Here is a 24632-nt window from a genome sequence, read left to right as displayed (position 1 = left end):
CCCCCCCCCCCCCCCCCCTCCCTCTCTCTCTCTCTCTCTCTCTCTCTCTCTCTCTGATATGAGGAAAACGGATTATATCGGAAAAGTATATTGGCAATGTAATAGAAACCCCCTCCCTCCCTCTCGCTCTCGAAATTCTCATAGGTTCCTACCCGAACCTATCAATTTTATTTATTGATGGCAGGAATAGACATTAAAAGCTATAGAAAAGATGTTTAGATACAATAAACTTCTTAAGAGAGAGTCCATCAATATGCTTACAAACCTGAAAGTTAAAATTAGATTCTGGATCATCGAAATTGACTTCAAATCCATTGATTTAAACATAATAGTTTCCACTGTCTGATCAATACATATACTCGGAACCCGACACTGATCCAGATATTATACTTGTATATCTCTATCAGTATTCATAGCCTATAGGATATAGATCCATAGTATCTGCATTTGTATCTGATTGGATATAGGTACATATATATCCCTGGACATCTGTATCTGTTGTGCATCCATGCGCCTCCAACTTCTGTTAGTCCTATAGTTTTGATGATGATTTGTCAAACAATTTATCGCTAATCTATTCTCTAGTTTTTGTTGTTTTGTTTCTCTCTTTACAGGTAATTCAACACACGATAATCAAGCGTTAAAGATTCAAGTTCATGTGTGTGCTTTCACCTAGGTATAAGTTTAGTTTGCTTACATATATCGTATGTTTATATGTAAGCTCAATATATGTACACTTAACACAATTTTGACGTTTTCTATCAAATAAATGATTTCTCATCAAACTTCGTTACAATAGTTTGTATTTCATGTTTACAGCTCATTCACACTTGTTTATATATATATAATATATACATGATATATATACGTATTTACAAGTCATATCTCAATTTTCATGTTCACAAAAAAACAGGTTTTTTGAACACTTTTCAAAAACAGGAAATTTTCACAAACGAAAATTGATTTTCCAAAAATTCCTTTTCAAACATGTTTATTTCATCATTTAGAAACTTCCCCAAAGTTTTACTATTTTTGGAATTGATTTGATATTTTTAATGTATTTTCAAAATCAAACCCAAAAACCTGTCATATGTCATGTATCAGTTTGCGGTCGACTGCCACGGTCGACCGCCAGCAGCAAACTTTCATACTATTGGTTTTATGTGCTCGCGACCGTGAATCCATCAGAGACTTTTGCGGTCGACCGCCAGCCTTTAATTTCTATACTCAGCTTTTTGTGCCTCGCGGTCGATCGCGAGATTTTCACGGTCGACCGCTGATCTCATCATTGCCTTTTAACGGCTATTTTCTGCAACGGCTGTCTGAGACTATTTTGGTCTTTTCTAATTGGTTTTGGCTGATATTTTGTGTGGGTATAAATACCCCATTGCTGCTCTCTTTCAAATAACCAAGTTTTGTTTTTAACAAAATCTTAAGTGTGTTTAAAAGAGTTGTTTAAGCTGATTTTATCAGTCTGTTTCAAAAAAAGTTTTCCTACTACAAGAAGAGGATTTTTAATCTCATCATCCACTGTTCTTCTTGTCTATGGAGAAGTTTTCCTAACTCATCTTTTCATATAACTTATAATTTCATTTTCATATCTTAGCTATATTTATTGAGTTACATATTTTTTTATTCACTGTTATCACACACACAATATTGAGCTTAATATCTTCATACTATATAGTGTGGGTTGTTGGGTGTGATTTAGTGAGTGTGAGCTTCATTTGCGTTCTTATTTGTTGTTGAGAACAAACCATTGTATTTAATCTTTATTTGTATCACTTGTAATACACTTGTACACCGAGAGAAGTGTGAGGCGAGAGACGGGGTCGAATCCAATAGGAGTGACGTCGGTTGACGAACCTAGGGAGAGGTTGCATCCGAGCACTTGAGGAGGAGGACACGGGCTAGGTTCCTACACTTAGTGTGTAAAGTGTGATTGCATAGTGTTTGTTGTGTGAGAGTTTTCGATAAACTTGTAAACCGAGTGTGTAGAAGTTCCGACTTCCAAACCGGATTGTGATAGTGGAGATCTCCTCGAGGTGAGGAGCGGGGACGTAGGTCGTGGTGACCGAACCCCGTAAACATATCGTTTGTTTGTGTTTTGCTTAGCGTACTTTTTATTTGTGCTTATTCACATCTTTCTTGCTCATATCTATATCATTCGTGCAAGAACTAATTAATCAACATTATTTTAATTGGCTTTTAATCGGATTAGATTAGCATAAGACCCTAATCACCCCCCCCCCTCTAGGGTCTAACAACTTCCACCTAGATTTTGTTGTTAATTTGTAACAAATTTCTAAATGCTACTTTTATATGAAAAATTTTGTTTTGGTAAAACAAAGACATTTCCTAGATCTAACCAAGTCGTCATTCTTTTTCACCGTAGTGGAAGACTACATTTGATACGGGTGTATCTTCTCTTCGGAACTTAGTGATCCTCATGCGAGCTTGAGGATAGATGATTCTCATGATAGCATGAGAATAGAGGTGTAAAACAACATAGGGGAACGCAGGTTGAAGCGTGAAACGAGATGGAGAATCGAAGAATCGAAGAACAAGTTTTCAGGCCGTGAGTCGACTCGTACATATACATGAGTCAACTCATCAGGTTGAGTCGGCTCATGCCTGTCATGAGTCGACTTACGAAACACGGCTGTTTGTCACAAGTCTCTAACGAGTCGACTCATCTCAGTCATGAGTCGACTCATTGTTGGTTTTGTGTTTTGTCTAGTTTCGGATGAGTCGACTCATCTCAGTCATGAGTCGACTCATCGATGGTTTCCTGATTCGTTTGGGTTTCTGTTTGCACGAATTCATGTGGGGTTTGGACTTGGTTATTTATCACTTTGTCACCTACGTTGTTATACCTATAAAAGGGGTTGTTTAGGGTTTCTACTCAATCAGATGTAATCAAAGTGAGATTCTAATCAAGAGAGATTAGGGTTTAGAGAGAATTGAGAGCTTGTTCTTGATTCTAGTGAGATTATGAGAGAGAGATTGTAATATTTTCATACTCATAATCTAGAAAGGGTATTTTTCTTCGCCACATACTGAATTGTTCTTGTGTTTCTGTCATTCTCTTCTCAACCCACATTTGATAATTTCGCGATCAAAGGTGCTCGCACGGCGACTCGTATCAACCTTACCTGGACCTAATCACTTAACTGGGTTTACTAGAGGTCCATACAGCTATATTTCTCTGGGCTTTAACCATAAATTAAAGGAGAAGGGAACAAAATGAACAAGAGATACAGTTGGTGAACGTAAAGTTATAGCAATGACCATGTACCTTGGGCTTTGGCTTTCTTCTCCCTTCTTTGGCTTGCATATGTACGTCCATGATATGTGAACATGAGGATATAGGATATGAATTGTCAGCATTTATCCTTGTATTCAGCTAACCCTATTTGAACTTTGATTGAGATTTGACTTCGATTGCAAAGAAACAAATAGAATTCCAATTAAAAGAAGATTGGAATTTGATAATCCAAGCTAAAGAACGAATCCTACATGAGTTCAATCTAGGGAATAAAACTCCTTAAATACCGCTGGGGAGCTTCATGGTAAATCAAGCTATCCAAAGTTTACATAATTGTAAGGGAGGTTCAACTGGGTGTAGAGAAGAAACAAAGTTGTAATCCTAATGTTTAGTACGCCTTTTGGGAGATCAAGAAGAGGACTCTTGTGAAATCAAGAAAGACATCTTGTAATACCTAGTAATAAAGTCGACTCTTTTCTCTTCCCGTGGACATAGACGTAGGCCGAACCAAGTTAAATCGCTATTTTTGTGTTAGATTCTATTCTCTGCAAAATTATCGATGTTTAATTCGGCCTGTTTCAGATTTGCTCATCGAGTTTGCTCTTTACTGCTGGATTGATAGTCTCTTTTGACGGGATAGATCTAATTGATAGATCGTGTTACACTTCTACATCTTGACCAATTTCACAACAATTGGTATCAAAATAAGATAAGTTAGCATTAGAGCTCATTTTGAAAGTGAAATAATCTAGTCACATGACAAAGGAAGAATACTCTAGGATGAAGGTTGAGGTTGAGAAATTCAACGGAAAGATAAATTTATAACTTCAACTAAAAAGAATGGAGACTTCGTCAGATCTAGGCCGAGCCCCGCTAGAAAAAAAAAGATCCAAAGCCAGAAAAAATGAAACAATATGATTGGTTAAATTGATTAATATTGTACGCAACTTGATTCAACTATCCCTATCTGATAAAGGAAACGATAATAGGTCTAGAGAAAAAGCTCAAATCACTACACATAACTAAGAACCTATCCACCAAGTTTTATGATAAGCAACAATCATACAGATTGCACATGAGGAAGGTACAACAATTTCGGAGCATTTGAACCTCCTCAACAGGATCATACCTGAGTTAGTAGTGACTGCAGTGGAGCTCCCTATCTGATAAAGGAAACGATAATAGGTCTAGAGAAAAAGCTCAAATCACTGCACATAACTAAGAACCTATCCACCAAGTTTTATGATAAGCAACAATCATACAGATTGCACATGAGGAAGGTACAACAATTTCGGAGCATTTGAACCTCCTCAACAGGATCATACACGAGTTAGTAGTGACTGCAGTGGAGCTGGTAGATGATGATAGAGCGACAATTCTCTAGCATTCTCATCCCCAACAGTTATAAAATTTTGATTGCATTATTGCCTATAAGTAAGGAGACTAACCATAGATAGGTAAAAGCAAAGCTTTTAACTTAAGAACTTTAGAGAAATTCAGATATTGGGAACAAATCAGATAGGAGATTGACGGCAAATGGAAGCGAGAATAAGTATTAAATAGGATGAAGCCAAATGCCAAAAAATTTCACTTTTTGTCAAGGAAAGGGTCATTTTAAGAAGGATTGTTTGCAAAGGCACATGTAGTTGAAGAATCAAAAGGCACATGATAGGGCTACGGGTCATTCATCTTATGCAGATGGTATGAGCAAGGTGAACAAACTAAAGTTTTGATGGACTCTGATGTTAGGGGAAAAAACAAGCAGATGTGTTAATGATTTCCAATAAGAACACTTATTACGGCTCTTAGGTATTAGATTCCGGTTCAGAATAACATATTTTATTCCTTGACATGGGGAGTCAAAGAGATTGTTTTCATGGCAAATGGCACAAAGTGCAAGGTTGTGGGAACTGGGAAGAGGAGTGGTAAGAGGTGGGGACATGCTTGCTTTGGAAGATGTTCGGTTATTTTAAAAAGTCATCATAGTCTAATATCATTAGGGGTGCTTGATTCGAACACCACCATAGATCGAGGAATGAATGTCATCGTAGATAAAAAGAAGTGTGGAGATTGTTTCTACATGTTGTTGAGGGAAGCAATATTTAAGGTGGAGCTTCATCTTCAATGGGGTATTTGGCCACGAGGAAGACAAGTTCGCACCAACCTTGGATTCCTAAAGGAATTTTATATAGGGATTCAATATCAGGTAGAGTTGTGTTAAAGCCTACAATAGGCTCAGAACCAACCTTGAATTGTTGTAAGAAAGGAATCATTAACTGGGTTTGGTGTCAAGTCAGGAGAGGACTTGGCATCAATCAAAAAGCAACGGTAGTTCCTATTGAGACCTTCGGAGAGTGAGTAGAAGGTAAGAGTCCTTTGTCATGTATCTCTACAAAGGACAACTTATAATGCAAAATGTTGCAAAGAAGGAACAATCAATTTTCAAAACTAACTTCAAACAAGTTTAAGGCGAGATTGTCAGGATTTATCTTTATAATCAGCTAATGCTATTTCGACTTAGATTTAGATTTGGCTTTTAATGGAAAATATCATTTCAATTAGGATTGAATGCAATTGAAAGAGGATTAGGATTTAATAATCCAAGTAGGAGATAATGGAAAACTCTATAAATAACTCTTGAGAGATTCGTGGTAAATCAAGCGATCAAAAAAAGCATGCACATATAGTAAGGGAGTTGAATGGTGTTAAATAGTACAGAGAGGAATTAGATAAAAGGAGATCATTGCTTTGTAGCCTCTCCTCATCTATTTATTTTAATACAATGATAGCACAGTTATGTCCTTAACAGATGTGGGACTAAACCCAATAGTCTCTTAACACTCTCCCTCAAACTAGAGCGTATACATCATACATGCCCAGTTTGTCACAAATAAAATCTATTCGTATTTTACCTAGTGGTTTAGTAAAAATATCAGCTAGCTGATATCCCGTTGACACATGTTTTACTTCAATGATCTTCTCCATAAGTTTCTCACAAATTATATGGCAATCAACTTCAATATGCTTGGTTCTCACATGAAATACAAAATTCTCAGCAATATGGATTGCCGCCTAATTGTCTCCATATAAGCTCATAGGACATTTAGGAAGAGTTTAATTTCTATCAGTAAATCTCTGATCCATATCATTTCTAATGTTACATTCGTTATGGCCTTATATTCTAACTCTGCACTTGATCGGAATACTTTACTTTGCTTCTTATTCTTCCATGATATAAGATTTCCTCCAAGAAAGACACAATAACATGTGGTCGATCTTCTATCAGAAGGACACCCAGCCCAATCTGTATCAGAAAAGCCTGTCACCTTTATGTGTCTCTGGTCTGTGTAGAGAAGTCCTCTTCTAGGAGCTTTCTTTAAATATCTCAAAATCCGCATTACGACATCAAAATGAGTAGTTCTCGGTGCTGATAGAAATTGGCTTACTACACTGACAGCAAATGTGATGTCAGGTCTGATTACCGTCAAATAGTTTAATTTGCACACCAATCTCCTGTATCTCCCCCACATCCTCAAGGAGCTCCCCCTGGTCTGGTAGCAGTTTTGTGTTCACATCCATTGGAGAGTCAATACTCCTACATCCCAACATTCCAGCTTCTGATAGCATATCAAGAACGTATTTCCTTTATGACAGTAAAATACCCTTCTTTGATCGGGTCACTTCTATATCTAGGAAGTACTTAAGAGAACCAATGTCCTTAGTTTGAAAGTGCGTCTACAGATATTTCTTCAGGCTATCCATACCATGTGCATCATCCCATGTGATCACAATATCATCCACATACACAACTAGTAGTATCATTTTGCCATCGTGCATCGGCCAGAAGACAGAATGATCTTTTTCTGCACGACTGAGGCCAAACTCTCGAAGTACGGAGGCAAAACGATCAAACCAGGCACGAGAAAACTGTTTCAAGCCATATAGTGATTTCTTTAATCTGCAGACTTTCGTAGACCCCCCCTGAACAACAAAGCCTGGCGGTTACTCCATATAGACTTCTTCTAAAATGTCATGAAGGAAAGCATTTTTAATATCTAGCTGATGAAGAGGCCAGTGATGGATTGCAGCCAAAAATATGAAAATGCAAACAAAAGTCATTTTGTCCACAGGAGAGAAGGTATCTACATAGTCCAAGCCATAAACCCGTGAGAAACCCTTTGCTACCAAATGAGCTTTTAATCTAGCAAGAGACCCATCAGGATTGAGCTTAATAATATACACCCATTTGCAGCCAACTGCGATTTTGCCAGGTGGTAAAGGAACCAAATCTCATGTCTCATTTTTAGTAAGGGCAGTCATTTCTTCCTGCATTGCCTGAGTCCAACCTGGAATAGATAGAGCTTCTAACACATTTCTGGGAATCGAATGAGTCCAAAGAAGAAATAAAAGATCAAAAAGAAGAAGAGAGATAAGAGTAAGAAACAAAATTAGAGACAGGATGATGAGTACAAGACCGTTTACCCTTACGAAGAACAATAGGGCGATCAAGATCTAAATCAGAAGGAGCGAGAGGACTAGAGCTAAGCACAGGACTTGAATTCCAAGGCTGGCGTTGGCATAGGAGCATGAGTGGTGCGACGTGTATAGACCTGTAATGGTTCCTGAAATCTCAGTGGGTTCTTACCAGTATCGTTCATTAGTGGCACAATACCATTAGGTATGAAGGTATCATGTAGGAGCAGGTAGTCATAGTCATCAATAGATGAAGGGGGAGATGAAGAGTGACCAGGTAGGTGTTCAAAGAAGGTAACGTCAGCAGAGGTGAGATAGCGGTTAAGAGAGGGACAGAAATATTTGTAACCTTTTTGAGTTCGAGAATAGCCAAGAAAAATACCTTTGATTGATCGATGATCAAGTTTAGTTTTCGTAGGACTTTGGTTATAAACAAAGCATAGAGAGCCAAAAAAATTTAGGGGTAAGGTATAGATCAGAAGTGGAATATAAGACACTGTAGGGAATCTTATTGTATAATACAAAGGATGGCATTCGATTAATTAAATAGCAGGCAGTTAAAACAGCTTCCCCCCAAAATTCTTTTGGAACATGTCGATGAAATAATAAGGACCGAGCAGTATCAAGAAGATGTCTATTCTTACGTTCAACAACCTCATTTTGTTGAGGAGTGTAAACGCAAGAGGATTGATGTAAAATACCATGATGAGCAAGAAAATTGACAAATAGGGTTTCCAAATATTCTTTTGCGTTATCTGAGCGTAAGGTTTTAATATAGGTATTGCACTGAGTCTGGATTTCTAAGTAAAATATTTTGAAAATAGAAAACACTTCAGACCGAGATTTCAAAAGATAAATCCATGTAACATGTGAAAAATCATCTACAAAGCTAACAAAATATTTAAATCTTATTTTTGAAGTTATTGGACATGGACCCAATACATCAGAATGAACCAAATCAAATGGCTTAGTAGCTCGGTTATTGACTCGATTAGGAAATGACACACGATGGTGTTTTCCAAACTGACACGATTCACAATCTAAGGTGGAAATACTCTTTAAAGAGGGCATAATCATTTTGAGTACAGGTAGAGATGGATGACCAAACCGACAGTGGTAATCAAGTGCAGATGAAGTACTGGTACAAGCCACATGATCCGAAGCCAACTCTAGCTCATACAGACCGTTTCGCTCACGTCCTGTACCAATCGTCTTCCTCGTTACAAAATCCTGAAATAAACAATGAGTAGGAAAGAATGTCACTGTACAGTTTTAAGAGTTTCGTAATTTGACTAACAGATAAAAGATTGTAAGGAAAACGAGGCTGATAAAAAATAGATGACAAAGGAAGTTTAGAAGTAGGAATGGTCTTGCCAATGCCCTTAATCGTTGTGTGTGATCCATCAGCTAGAATGACATAGTTAGAAGCAGGAGAGAAAGATAACAAAATATTACGGTTTCTAGTCATATGATGAGTAGCTCTTGAATCTATAATTCATGTATTAGACGAAGACGATGTAAGAGAAGATATACATGCACGGCAAGAGCAGCTGAGAAGGAGGAAGACTGTGTCTGTGAATTCTGGTATTGCTGAAATATCTAGAACTGCTCAAATTGACGTTAAAGCTGCTTATCATTGAAGGCAGATGTAGATTGTTGCTCGGTTTCAATAGATGCGTCCTGAGATGTCTGAGATGTCATATAGGCACCACTTTTTGCCTTTTACTTCTCAAGTTTTGGGTAGTTGTATTTGATGTGACCAGGCTGATGACAGTAATTACAAGTCATAGAAATATCCTCGGGCGGATATCGTCGGAGAAAACCTCCTCGTCGGCCTCTGTGACCTCTATTGCCATCATAGCCACCTCTGGTCTCTGAATACCCACGGCCTCTACCACGGCCGACAAAATGTCCACCACGACTAGATGGAGACAAGACCTGAGTGGCTAGAGCTGATCATTCCGAGTTGGCTAATGGAGCTGTAGGTGATGCAGGAACATAATTTTTAAGTAAATGATAGGTTTCAGGAAGAGAGCTTACAGCAGAACTACCATAATCTGGGGCCTGGCCGAGGAATGAACTGAATCAAGTCCGCCCAAATATATGAGCACCATCAAACGGTTCCATTGATTCTGCATTTGTTGGACGTCAGAAGTGATTGGAAATATATGTCGAAGTTCCTCAGCGAGACGATTGAACTCTCCATAATAGTCATCAAAGGATGTACCATCCTGTTTCTTGCGAAACAGAGCCTGAATCACATCATAAACTCGGGTGATGTTGTTGCTTCAGCCATAGAGAGATCATAGAAAGTTCCATAGTTCCTTGACAGTAGTACAATGTAAAACAAGGTCTTGTACCTTTGGCTCCATGGTAGTAAAGATCTGATGAAGGAGAACATTATCCTCCAATGTCCAAGCATCTGTCGGCGGAATAGGAGGGTCGGACAACAAATGACTGATCTTGACACGACTTGCCACATAGATTTCAACAACTCGTTTCCACTGCAGGTAGTTGTTGCCATCTAACTTCTGATCTGTAATTTTTCCAGCAAAGATCTCTGAAACTTTCGTCTGGACCAATGGTTCTGCAATCTTGTTCTCATCCGAACTGGCCATCATGAAACAGACTAATACAATAGGAACCCTCCTTAAGACAGATGTCAAAACCAATCAGATACACAAATCAAGACATCTAGATCAAACTAGATCTCCAAAGGGAAAAGGAGGGCGGCGGCATGAAGGTGTGTCGTCGAGGTCTGGAGATGGTTGACGTTAGGATCTGGTCGAGAGCGCTTACGGCAGGTAGAGCGACAGGTAGAAGAAGACGAAGGCGCAGGGCAAGTGAAAGCGACTGGATGGACAAAGGAAGAAGACGAAGGAAGAAGACGAAGGCTTCAATCATGGTCAACAGATCTGGATCATGGAGGCGGGCTTCGATCTTGGTGCCGACGGGCTTCGATCTGGTCGTTGGAGGAAGGAGATGTGGGATCTGGATTTGGCTGTGATCGGGATTTGGCTGATGGTGACGGCTGGTTTTTTTTGGGTGGAGGCTAGAGTTATGATTTAGAATTTGCCAGCTCTGATACCATGTTAAATAGTACATAGAGGAATTAGATAAAAGGAGATCATTGCTTTGTAGCCTCTCCTCGTCTATTTATATTAATACAATGATAGCACAATTATGTTCTTAACAGATGTGGGACTAAACCCAATAGCCTCTTAACAAATAGAATGTAGAGAAGAAACAAAGGTGTAATTCTAAAATTTAGAAAGTGTCTTTTATGAGATCAAGAAGAGAATATTTATGAGATCAACAAAGAGAATATGTTATAAACTCTGATAACGAAGTCAACTCATTTCTCTTCCCATAGACGTACGCGTAGGGTGTTATATCGCAGTATTTGCGTTTAATTCTACTATTCTTCGATATTGTTCTTTTAGGTTTGTTTCGGATTTTCACTTCAAGTTCTCTTTGCTACTAGATTGATTGCCTCTTTTAATAGATCATTAGTAGATCAAACAAAGCTTCCGCATCTTTGTTGATTTCACAATAAATTATCGCCTTAATTAGTAAAATGAGCTACAAAGAGATAAGAACAATAATATCACACTTTCTTGTATGACTAGTAGGGTGAACTTCGTCACTAATTTATCTCTTAGTAGTTAATCTGGGAAAATGAGTAGATATGACTAGTAGGGCGAGCTTCGTCACTAGCTCATCTCTAGGTAATTCATTTGAAAAAAAAAGTATGAGATGGCAACTAATAATAGTAGCAAGATCTACTTTTAATTACTCACCAAGGGGTACCCAAGTAGCTAAGATCGCAAGTCTTTTCTTGCTCTGAAGGCCGCATACCTGGGATGGTCTCCCTACTAATCTAGGGAGTAGGTGGCATTAAGATAGGAGCCACTCTCCATAGGTTTTATGGCTAGAGCAGTGATCGAAATCGAGTTTGCTCCCTAGGATTGGATGCCTTAACAGTGCACTTCCTCATTACAAAAAGGGGAAAAAAAGATATACTATCAGTTTATTAACCATTTGACTACTTGGAGATTAATGCTAAACAAATTCCTAAAATTATGTGATCTCTAGGTTACCCAGGCAATGGGTATTGGGTGTCCTACCCCTGTCAAACAAGGATTTGCCATAGTCACGTGTTGTTCAAAGGAAAATCTGATTTACGCATTACTTACAACTCTAAACTAGTTTCTTTGGTATATCAGGCTCAAAACTAATAGGCTTTCAAACTCGAAAACTGAAACTCGTTATTTAAATATTTAAATAATACCTAGTTTATCCAATGCGATCAAACTAAGCTTTTGTTGTTAGACATTAATTCTTAGCTGGGTTAATTGCAAACAAACCTCCAGTAGTATCACCCAAATGCAAAGAGACCCCCTGTAGATATACTTGTTGCAAATAGACCCCCTATAGGTCTACTTGTTGCAAATAGACTCTTGACTAGGTTTTTTTTTACTCTTAAATTCATTAAAATGTTTAAGGAGATGAATAGAGCCCTTATAGTTCTACAGGTGAGGATACACACCCAATTGCTTCTTCTTTTTTTATCTTTAAAAGAGTCAAAAAAGTTCACTACGAGGGTGTATTCGCACTTGGAGCAATACTGCTAATGAGGACAAGAAATGGCAAAATTTGATTAGTTGATATATTTTTGAATTTTGAATTTTAAATTTTGAATTTTAAAATTTGAATTTTGAATTTTGAATTTTGAATTTTGAAATTTAGTTTAATTTTAGTTGAGTGATTTGAGGGATTTTTGAATTTTGAATTTTGAAATTTAGTTTAATTTTAGTTGAGTGATTTGAGGGATTGTTGTTTGTTTCTATTTTTATTGCACGTTGTGTGCACGTAGTTTTTTTTTATAAATAAGGTTGTATGAGACTATTGAAAATGAATGGATTATTAAAAATTGAAATGAAATTTAAGTTGGCTTAATTTGGGTGTGAAACCTAGGCATCGGGTGTGAAACCCTAAGCCAATACATGTTCCTCTTCTTCTAGCTGTCAAACATTTATCTTCTCCCGTTCATCTATTCATCTCACAGCCTCGCTGCCCCCACCCCTTCTCTTCCACAAGCTACCGATCTATCCCTGCTCTCCTTACCTTCGAGCAGCCGACGTTCCCGCCTCCATAAGCCGTCAGAACCACCTCAACAGTCGTTGATTTTCCTCTATCCTCCTCCACTCTTCGAGCCGCCGTTTATTTCGTCTTGATGCCGCTGCCAACCTCGTCTCGACGCTCGCCACCTGCATCGACCCGACGACTACCCGTGGGACATCGCACCACCCTCATCTCGTCGTCGCGTCGTCATCAGTTCAACACTGTCGCACTCGTCGTCATCGGATCTCCGCCTCATCATCGTCGTTCAGTTCACTGTTGTCGTCGCACCACCTCCAGAGGTCTCTCACGTCAAGTTTGTTCAGACCGACGAAGGTTTCGTTTTCTTTCGTTCCTTTTTATTTTTCTGTCAATCTCATTTTGTTAGTTAATTGCATGAGTATATTACCTCTAAACTCTTATCATATATTCACTGTTTAAAGTATAATTGTGAGTTGAGAGTAACTGAACAATATTACCTCTAAACTCTTATCATATATTCACTGTTTAAAGTATAATTGTGAGTTGAGAGTAACTGAACAAGTGATTGTTAAAACTTGATGTTGATTGTAAAACTTGTGCAATGATAATGAACATTGCAATTAAATTGATCAAGATTGGAATTGTTCATAATTGTTGATGCAAATCTTATTAAAATCCATCTGTCACATTAATTATTTTTAATTTAACTTCCTACCGAATATTATGAATTTTAACGAAACGGTGCGTTGTTTAAATTAGATCGCTGATTCCGATAGACCCCCTCCCCCGTTTCGCATCATTTTTGATATCAAAGCATGGTTCTAGGATAGGAATTTTTTTTATTTTTTTGAGTCTTTTAATTGATAAAAAAATCATTCATCTCATTTAGTTGTTAGTACTTGTCACTCGCACATATCTACCATATCAATTAAAAAATCAAGTGAGTCAACTAGTGAGTCAAGCATGTCAGGCAGTGTAGAGTCCGAACTCCTTAAGAAATTCGGTGAACTAGCAGCACGATTTGACGACACCAATGAAAGGCTTGCTAGGCTCGCAGAAGCGCGCGTTACAACTCCGCCACGAGGTCAAGGCTATGGATACCCACTGCAAGGTCATGGGTACATCGTTCATCGACCCCCACCTCAACTTGTGCCTGATTCACCAACCTTTGATGGTAAGCTCGATCCAGAAACTTTCTTTGACTGGCTGAAAAGCATGGATCGCTACTTCGATTGGTACACCCTGACGAAATCCCAGAAAGTCAAGTTTACCACAATGAAGCTCACCGGAACCGCCTGTCAATATTGATCCAACTTTGAATTGATAAGGCATATTAGAGGTGAGTTACCAATTTTTACTTAGCGAGAAATGGCCGACGAACTGAAACGGAAATATCTTCCGCCATCATTTATTCATAGATTGCTAGATAAGTGGCATTATCTTACGTAGAGAACCAAATCTGCAAAAGAGTATGTTGCTCAAATTGATGAATTGTTTACTCGATACAGCACCATTGAACAAGAGGCACCAATGAAAGTCTTGTCAAAGTTTAGAGCCAGATTGAGAAGTGACCTTCAAACCGAACTCTTTGCTCGAGGAGTAGACACCCTTGAGTAGTTCAATATTTAGATGAAGCCAAATTCCACCAATCTCATAGAGGTCAGGATTTTCGAACTCATTCCTCCCAGTCTTCTCGTGCCACTACCCCTAGTCAGCCTCCGAGTCAATTTAGCCCTAGTTATTCCCAGTCTAGAGTCGATCCCAAGGGCCAGAAATCATAAAGAGATCTCTCTAAACTTAGCCCAATAATTCAGTGTTACAATTGTCAAGGATATGGGCACGTTGCTACTGTCTGTACAACTCCGTTCAGAGTTAGAATCAATAAGCCGCCTATAACGGAATCAAAATCCATTATTGAGGAAACCGTTAACCAGGCCGTAGATTTGACAGAATCTAAATCTGACAAGAAAATTCAGGATAGTACAATCGAAGAATCATGCACTTCCGTTCCTTCTGAAACTACCCCTGTAATTATGGAGTTAAATAAAGTTTCATGCAATGACAACACTTCGACTATTCCCCAAGCTACCCCTTTGATCACGGAGTCCACTGATGTTATCCCTGAAGTTGTTCTTAAAATTGAAACTTCAACTCCTCCTGAACTAACCCCCGTGACTGAAAACGTTGTTGGTATTCTCCACGAAGTCCTCCCGGACAAACATGATACCCAACACATTCCTGATTTGGTTCTTGAAGCAATTCACTCAGATATTTGTATGGGAGTTAAAACTCAAACTGAGCATAGTGAAATAACTATCATATTAGATGTCAAACCCCCATGTATTATCCCGATAGTCACTCACACATACACTGATTCATTTTGGGAATATATAGTGATTAGGGACACAAATTTGAGCACGAGTGTTTTCATTTCCTTTCTCTCTCAAGTTGAGTGCACAAAAACACTCCTCATTCACGCATTTATTTGCATGTTCCTCACTATCACTGCTAGAATCAAAAAAATTTATGCATCTTAACAAAGGAACATTTAATTATTCCATTTGATAGAGGACGTCATGCATACTAGACACTTCGTTGAGTTTAAATCTGCCATTGATAGCATTGTTCGAGTCTGCATTTCATACATAGTCATTTGAGTGATTTGCATCATTTTGTTTTGATTTGCATTGATCATATATTGGTAATCAGTGATCTAACTTGAATAAATACATTGTTAACTGAAATGAATGATATGAAGTCAGGACATAATTTAAAACTGTTAATGATGACAATTGAGATGGTTTGGACTTGTCCAATACAGTTTATTTATAGTTGTTTAAGATTTTACATGATATTTATAATTTTTTCCAACTCTTGAAATGATTAATGACAACATTTATTGATTTGGTCATAGTTCTATTTTCAATATTGAGTGATTAAACAGTCACAATGTTATTGACAGTCCACTAATATAAGCCTGACCCTAGCCTATTATTTCTGAGAGTTCTTTCACCTTACCCCCACTTCTATATATTCACCCAAGCTGCAGTGAATTTTGATAATATTTTAGATGGTGAATTTACAATGCAATTTAACTAATGGTTTGAGATGCAAAAAAATAACTGACGGCAGATTAAGATGCAGACAGAGTATATTAAAGATGGCAAGTTTCTGCAGCTAACTCGACGGAGTCGAGTTTTCTCCCACCCGGGGAGAATAATGAGGACAAGAAATGGCAAAATTTAATTAGTTGATATATTTTTGAATTTTGAATTTTGAATTTTGAATTTTAAAATTTGAATTTTGAATTTTGAATTTTGAATTTTGAATTTTGAATTTTGAAATTTAGTTTAATTTTAGTTGAGTGATTTGAGGGATTGTTGTTTGTTTCTATTTTTATTGCACGTTGTGTGCACGTAGTTTTTTTTTATAAATAAGGTTGTATGAGACTATTGAAAATGAATGGATTATTGAATATTGAAATGAAATTTGAGTTGGCTTAATTTGGGTGTGAAACCTAGGCCTCGGGTGTGAAACCCTAGGCCAATACATGTTCCTCTTCTTCTAGCTGTCAAACATTTATCTTCTCACGTTCATCTGTTCATCTCACAGCCTCGCTGCCCCCACCCCTTCTCTTCCACAAGCTACCGATCTATCCCTGCTCTCCTTACCTTCGAGCACCCGTCGTTCCCGCCTCCATAAGCCGTCAGAACCACCTTAACAGTCGTTGATTTTCCTCCGTCCTCCTCCACTCTTCGAGTCGCCGTTTATTTCGTCTTGACGCCGCTTCCAGCCTCGTCCCGACGCCCGCCACCTGCATCGACCCGACGACTACCCGTGGGACATCGCACCACACTCATCTCGTCGCCGCGTCGTCATCAGTTCAACACCGTCGCACTCGTCGTCATCGGATCTCCGCCTCATCATTGTCGTTCAGTTCACCGTTGTCGTCGCACCACCTCCAGAGATCTCTCACGTCGAGTTTGTTCAGACCGACGAAGGTTTCGTTTTCTTTCGTTCCTCTTTATTTTTCGGTCAATCTCATTTTGTTAGTTAATTGCATGAGTATATTACCTCTAAACTCTTATCATATATTCACTGTTTAAAGTATAATTGTGAGTTGAGAGTAACTGAACATGTGATTGTTAAAACTTGATATTGATTGTAAAACTTGTGCAATGATAATGAATGTTGCAATTAAATTGATCGAGATTGGAATTGTTCATAATTATCGATGCAAATCTTATTAAAATCCATCTGTCACATTAATTGTTTTTAAATTAATTTCCTACCGAATATTATGAATTTTGGCGAAACGGTGCGTTGTTTAAATTAGACCGCTGATTCCGATAGACCCCTTCCCCCGTTTCGCATCAATTGTAGAGGGTCTAATCCCAACAAGTAGCACTATAGGGGGTCTATTTGCAACAAATAGAACTACATGGGGTCCCATCAAAATTAGGTAATACTATTACTTGGTTTGTTCGCAATTAACCCTTCTTAGTTTGGTTTAACTTAATTCTTATTTTTATAGACATTTTAATTCATATTAAAGAAACATATAAATGCCATAGACAATTTAATTCAAAATTTGATCTAGTTTAATACACACACAAACACACACACGTGTCCCTGTATCTGCCTTTTGCAAATTAGTTATGTCCCGCGTCCATGTCTGTGTCCATGTCCACACCACCAGTATCCGTGCAACTTAGTGTAAGCTCCTAAAAAGTGGGAAGTAACCATAATTAGTTTCTTTTGTATGAATATCCAAGCAATCCAATGGTTAAAAAACTGATAGTGGAAACATTTTGCTGCTACCTATAGTAGACCAGCTGCAATATACGTGAGTATATGCACGCATATGCGTGGATGACCGTAGGTGGGTATGCGCTCACATGCACACATGTGGGGACGTGCAGGTATCAGTGTGCATGTGTTATTGTAAGACAAACTTACTATGTGATTGTGTTTGGTGCTTAGAAATTAGAGGACAGACAGAGAATAACTTGACTTACAGTTTAAAGCACATTGCTCTGGTGACCAGATTTCCTTGGCATAAGAACATTGGTCTCTTCCATTGAGCTGGGGCATCACCAAGGATTTTAGATTGTTCAAAACTACGAAAACTACAGTTATTAGCTAGAAATATGACTTTACGCCAATAGGATCATAGCTTAGAAATTAGAAGACAGACAAAGAGGATAACTCAACTTACAGTTTAGAGCACATTGCTCTGGTGACCACATTTCTTTAGCATAAGAACATTGGTCTCTTCCATTGAGCTGGGGCATCACCAAGGATTCTAGATAGTTCTAAACTATGAAAACTAGAGCTGTTAGCTAGAAACATGACTTTACGCCATAGAGGATAGGATCACGTGAACTCATACTTCTTCATAGAATCAAGGCTTCTCCATCAGACAGTTTGACTGATCTTTTGATTTAATACTCCAGACCATCTGACCTGCAATAACAAAATTCCAACAACTTATTGGTTGAACTGTAATTTAGTCTTGGCAATAGTGCTTTCAAACAAGTCACAATAATAATGATAATAATAAGTAATGCCAGCAGCGATATAAATTGCCTAATAAGGATGCATGGCATGCTTGTGAGGAACGATCTCACATTCACATCAGAGTTCATATGGCGATACTGACTGGTATCCACAGTGAAAGTAGCTGAAGCCAAGTGGATTATTCCATAAATGTTAATACAAGCAATACCGCTTTCTCATCCTAAAGAAACCAAGACCTCTTGTGGGTACACTTCTTGTGCCATTTGTTTGTCTTTATAACTGACATGTTTCCAATTCTGACTGCCGTTATATTCTCTAAACAACATAAAGCAGTCAAATCATCTGTCTACAAATGTTTTACCACTTTGTACATAAATATTGAAAAGGTTGGATGGCATTATTTACAAGCTATTCCATATATATGAGGGCTTATCAGGGAGGTTCTTGATAAGAATATTGACTTAAGGTTCACACTTGAGAATCCAACGTCAGAAATATGTCTTCCTGTTTCACGGGTAAGGTGGCATCCATCAGCAACAAACTGTTGAAGTGGATCGAGAAAGTTTTGCATGAGGCGGAGGAGGGATCCGTCTGAATAAAAAACCCATATCAAAATGAATCCATAGTAGACTTAGCTTGTCCTTTCTCACAAAGAAATGTAATTAGGAGGTTTGACTTGGAAACTAGAAGAGGAAGTACCACTTGCAGCAACATGTTCAATGAACAAGTAAATACCCCCCGGCTTTAACACCCTTCTCACTTCTGCATGGTTTAAGATAATATTTATATAACATAAGACAGATATTAGCATAAAATCAACTGCAATTAAATACAATATCGCACATTTCAAGAATCAAAAGTTATCAACTTTGCATTGGCTAGGACCATAAAATTAGATAGGGGATTATTTATGTTAGACATGGGTCATTCTACAATACAAATCACAGTTTTAATTGTTTGAAGTAACATCAAAAGGGAATATTCAGCATATAAACCTATGAGTTCAGCTAGGGATATGCTTCGGGGTTCATCCTTTCTCAAAAAGAAGAAAAAGAAAAACAACTACTGGAACTAAATAGCAACTCAGAAGGCTCTCATCAGTACTAGATTTCAACAACAGGTTATAAAGATGATTGGTTCTACTAGTTAGGGGGGGCTGCCTGATTTAAGTCACATGAGGTTCAAGATATATTGCAATTGATATAAAAAGGATCTAACTTTATGACTAATTACAATCCAGAGTGATTAACGTAATTCGGTAATTGTCAGAAAAAACAACTATAAGCATTAAGCATACTAAACAAGCAACAAGTCCAGCACTCTGGTCGTATGTAAGAACCTGACTTCCCGTTAGTTATAACGCCAAACCAAGTCTCTTAAGTGATCTTTTATAACCTGGATGATTTATTCCCACCAATAATCAATGCAACACCAGCAATAGCAAAACTTTCTACCACTGAGTACCTCCAGCAAATGATGCTCTTCCTCATTTTCGCACATTAATTGCCGAAGTCTATTATGCAATACACAAGACCAAAAGGGCATGTTGTTGCATGTTGACTGAAGAAGAAAGTATCATGAAGTGGATTGTAGGTCCAGAGCAACCTCTTTGATAAAACATCATTTGGCAACTTGAATCTAAGGAAAAGAAAAGGTCATTTAAGGTACCTTTCAAAGATATATCAACATCTTTCACTGAACACAGTACAAGAGTACCAATAACTGCATCCATGGAATTATCACCAATAGGCAAGGCTTCTCCAACCTATAAAGAAACAGCAATTTACTAAATCTAAAAGGAATCAAATGCATACACGTATCAATTCATCAAAACTGTCATTAATTAGCATCATATATGTCGTAAAGGAATGAAATATAATCCAATCACATTTGCAGACTGTTGAATTACAAATTATACCAAATGAGTTATCATCAACTTGATATAAAAAAAATTCATCAACTGAAAAACTAAGGCTCAAAGAGTGAGCATCCAAGTCAAATCAAGAAGAACAATTTGTGTGTGTATGTGTGTGTGAGGGGGTGAGAGAGAGATAAATCTGCTTGGTACCAAGCACAAACTTGGTGCTCAGTAATGAGATGGCTCATTCTCATCCACTCATACAAATGGTCACCACTTCGGAATAACCATCCCTTAGTTATTCTAACCATGTGCACCCAAGTGAACGTGGTCCCCCTTTTTAAATAAGTGGATGGGAATGAGACACCTCATTACCCAGCACCAAGTTTGTGTATATATAGTGTGAAGTTATGTATGAAATTTATCAAAATGACCAGATTTGTCATATCTTTAACAATGTTAGCAGTGTATCCCCATTAATATTTAGTGAGCATTCATTATATATTGTGAAGTTTATGTATGACATTTATCAAGATGACCAGACTTGTCATATCTTTAACAATGTTAGCAGTGTATCCCCATTAAGATTAGGAAGCATTCAGTGCCACTAGAAGCTCAAACTTCATGAAGTTGAAACTTCATGCACTTCAATCAGTGTGTGCATGTGCATGCATGTGCGCATGTGTCCCAATTAATATTAGTGAGCATTCAGAGCAACTAGAAGTTCGAACTTCATGCAGTTCAATCAGCATGCATGGGTGGGTGGGTGGGTGGCTGGGTGGGGCGCTGGTAACTATTGAATATTTGAATTAGGTCTAGTTAGCAGCCATTTACTTTCAAGGTTCTATGCTCTATGGTGAGTCATATCTGACTCTTTGTTCCATGGATATGAATTTAGCACATCTTATAGAAGAGGGCCTTTAAGTGACCGTCACACACAAACCTAGTAAATTATTTTCTGTAGGTCTCTTGACTTTGAGTTGGTTCCATGATTGACATGTCCTAATAAGGAAAGGACTTAGATAATGATGGTGATAATGATGACCTAGGAAAATTGGCCAACCAAAAATCAGGGGAAAGAGGGTCATACTTGCTTAAAAGAAATAATATTGGGCACTGAAATAGCTTCAAACATTTAGTGAGTGCATCTGCAAACATAAGCTCATGGAGCAACAGAATGAATGGCGGAAATGACATGTAACTGCGATTTCCTTGATTATGAATCGATGACAGTACCCCTCGGATAAATGTAAAATTTGTTGGTGGCAATCCAGCAGCTACTGCTGCTGCTCGTGCGTGTTTCTCCATCTTTTTATTAGGGTCTACCCCGATAACATTGAAATCAGCAGCACTCGCATAGTACTTGAAATTAGCACCAGTACCTACGCCAAGCTCTACAATGTTCTTACTCTTCCCTGAAACTGCAAGACGGCCAAAGAGTTCTTTTTTGTAACCTGCAATCTTCATAAAGTAGATATGAAGATGTCAAGCGACCATGGGAAAGAGAATATCAAATGGCATTGGGAACAATAAAAGCAACATTTAGATAATATATTGATATAGTGCAACTAAAAGCAGAAAATAGATAAGGATAAGGCTCACTGATTTAGAGGTTCAGTATTTTGGAGAAGACACTGACTGCAGATAACTGTAGAGAAAACGTCTAACGTTTGTGTATTGGATTCAGTAAGTAGGAATACTTACTAAGATCACATGAACATGGTGACAGGTGTAAATTATTTCATATTTGGATTCAGATGAATGCCATAAAGAAAATGACAAAGTGGTACCTCAGCTTCATAGGAGATCATTCCCATATCGGTGGCCTGTGCATAGAATTCCTCATACCAGTCTGCTTTTGGAGGATAAAACTTGTCGATCACACACTACATTACAAAAGAGCATTAACATTATTATCATCATCACCATTTCTATTATTACTACTATTTAAGTAGTTATTTTTATTTGTATTGTTACGGTACTACTACTATTACCACCATCATCAACACCACCGCCGCCACTACTATTATCATCATCATTACACATTAGTTTTGTAGGCAGTAAGGCCTTAGCAAGTTATTGAAGAATGATAATTGAAGTAGATAATGCTGGCATTTGGCCTTGTACTGAAGCCTGAAAGGTATCGGGAGAATAATAAACAGAGCAGATCAGAGAACGGTGGAGGATAAGGCAGTAGACCAGTTGGTCGGGCCGACCAGGTCGATAGACCGGCAGGTCAGTCCGCTCGGACCGCTAGGAGCGATCTGGGGCTGATTTGTTTATTATAAATTATGTTCGAGTTAGAAGTCCCGTTTCGTATTGTATTCGGGTTTGACCCTGTAAATACAGGTCTTCTAGATCTACGGTTAGTATGAGTGCCAAAAGAAAGTTGTATATTGTATAAGAGCTGTGAAGAGGAAACAGAAGAGAGAAATCTAGAGTTTGCGAAGATCTTTAGGTGAGTGAGATTGAGGGAGGTTTAGGAAGAAGAAAGACTCTCTATGTTAACAATTCGGTTCCGGTACCAATTCGGTTGGATTCGATTGACTCAAAAAAGGGCTATAACCCAATTCGAGTCATGAATCCAAGCATATTTAACCATATGTCCCGATCAAATTGTTTTTCCGCTAGAAGACTATACCCCCATCTCAAATTTTCGCTATAGCAACCGCCCTCCCCCCCCCCCCCCGCCTCGTTTATATTCTGAGTCCTACTCAATACTCAATCCCAAAAACATATGACTGACGAAAATAGTGTCTCGACTTAAAACACTTTGCAGACAAACAAAAATCGGAGCGCTACGAAGTGCGAGAGCATGTGAACACCCAACATGGGTCAGATACTAGAATCTTCGTTAATTAATCTTGATAACAACATACACACCGTAAACTCAAGCGATTAGAAAGCACTGGAGCTGAGTTGAGTCCGCATACCGTGGGGATATGAGAGGGTGAGCTCGTAATTTCCGCTGCCTGGGAACTGGAGGGAAGAATGGGGAGCAGGAGGCTCGCTGCCAAGAGATGCCTCCTCCCGCACGAGCAGTACCGAAGCGGATCGGATTGAGAGATGGATCGGGTTCGGGTTTGAATCCGAGTCCGGGTCAGGGTTAGGGTTTGGGTTTTGGTAGTAGTGGAGACGGTGGCGAGCAAGTTCAAGGGAGGAGGAGAACAGGAGGAGGAGGCAAGCATGGCGTTCCTTCACGGAGGAGCTGCGCTAATCTGGACCGTCCAAGGTGCGTTCTAGTACATCAGAACATCTACTTGCGCTCTCCCCGGGTTAATTTTACATAACCCCCTGAACTCTGACCTTCTCTCACCCGACCCCCTGCTTGAATTTTGCCAATATCCTTGAGAAAGAGAGGAAAAAAGATTTCAAACTTTATCATTGCCATTTATGGGTGACACACGCCCTCCCCTAAATTTTAGGGGTTTTTTTACCCTTTTAAGAAAATTTTAGCAATTTATAAATTACATATAAAGGGCTTCGGTGGTGTTATGTGAGGCACCCCAAATATCAGCAGCGTTATGTGAGGTAAACGAAGTTCTGAAAGTTAAGTTGTAGCACCTCCTAAAGTTTAAGGGGTTTGGTGAATTTAACTATTTCTTTAGAATTTGTTAGTAAGATTAATATTTTACTTTGCGGCTGTTTGGATAAGATGCTAATGATGGGTGGAAACTGAAGAATTTGGATCCTCTTCACTACAAAAAAAGTAATGAAGAGACCACTGCTTTTAATCTCAACCGTCGATTATCTAGTTTGTGACTGTGATACATTCTAAATTCAATACTTATCGTATCTCGTATATTGTATTTATTCCTAATTTGCATTCAAATAAAAAATTATAACTGCCTACTAGATAACAAATGATTATAATTAAATAGGGGAGAGGATCTGAATCCTTTTTAGGTATCACTTCTAGAAATGAATTCTATTTTCTTGTTTGGTTGAATAATTTATTTGGTCCAAAAAAATGCAACCTAATTTCTAAAAGTGAGTCTCAAGTTCGTCTTTCGTGTTTGACTTTTAGTTTTAGGGGTTGTTTGGTTGATTTCCCATAAAAGGAGAAATTTTGAATTCCAAAAAAAAAGCCATAAACTCCTATGATCATATCAAACTTCCAATCCATTTCTGAACAAACTTGGAAATGATTTTTTGTTTTCATTTTATGTATTTTTTTGTCAGTTTTAGAGAGATTTTTTTAAATGTTGTCAACCAAACAACAGAAATGAAAATGTGAATTTCCTATGATGGAGTGGTGTTTCCTAAAACTCGTTTTCTAGGTTTCCATGCGTACTATATGACTCTTAGCAATTTGCAAGAAACATATCACTCTTTTTAGATAAAGAAGAATAGGAAAGAAGGAAAGGTAGGAAAACAAATTCACGGTGTTTATGGAGTTTTGAAGAGGAG

General features: G+C 38.2%; 1 protein-coding gene across 10 annotated transcripts; it reads right to left on the bottom strand.

The window, feature by feature from the left end:
* LOC109851371 (methyltransferase-like protein 7A) lies at positions 44–23480 on the bottom strand. 10 transcript variants are annotated; one of them, XR_002249785.1, is made up of 8 exons: positions 23156–23480; positions 22013–22108; positions 21459–21683; positions 20033–20129; positions 18237–18310; positions 18063–18159; positions 17863–17964; positions 3047–8971 (listed from the first exon to the last, which is right to left on the bottom strand). XR_002249785.1 is itself a non-coding variant. In XM_020421459.1 (6 exons), exons 1-6 carry the CDS (start codon positions 23408–23410, stop codon positions 18762–18764), a joined length of 930 nt encoding a protein of 309 aa, XP_020277048.1. In that variant the 5' UTR covers positions 23411–23475; the 3' UTR covers positions 18525–18761. The 10 variants fall into 10 exon arrangements, 1 of the variants encoding a protein (XP_020277048.1); XR_002249781.1 differs by having other exon boundaries at positions 3047–4397; positions 4594–8971; positions 18063–18310; positions 23156–23479; XR_002249780.1 differs by lacking the exon at positions 3047–8971 and adding an exon at positions 44–532 and having other exon boundaries at positions 18063–18310; positions 23156–23479.

Source organism: Asparagus officinalis, chromosome 8, assembly GCF_001876935.1.
Source record: "Asparagus officinalis chromosome 8, Aspof.V1, whole genome shotgun sequence".
Classification (NCBI taxonomy): Eukaryota; Viridiplantae; Streptophyta; class Magnoliopsida; order Asparagales; family Asparagaceae; genus Asparagus; species Asparagus officinalis.
This window is presented reverse-complemented; position numbering and strand designations above follow the sequence as displayed.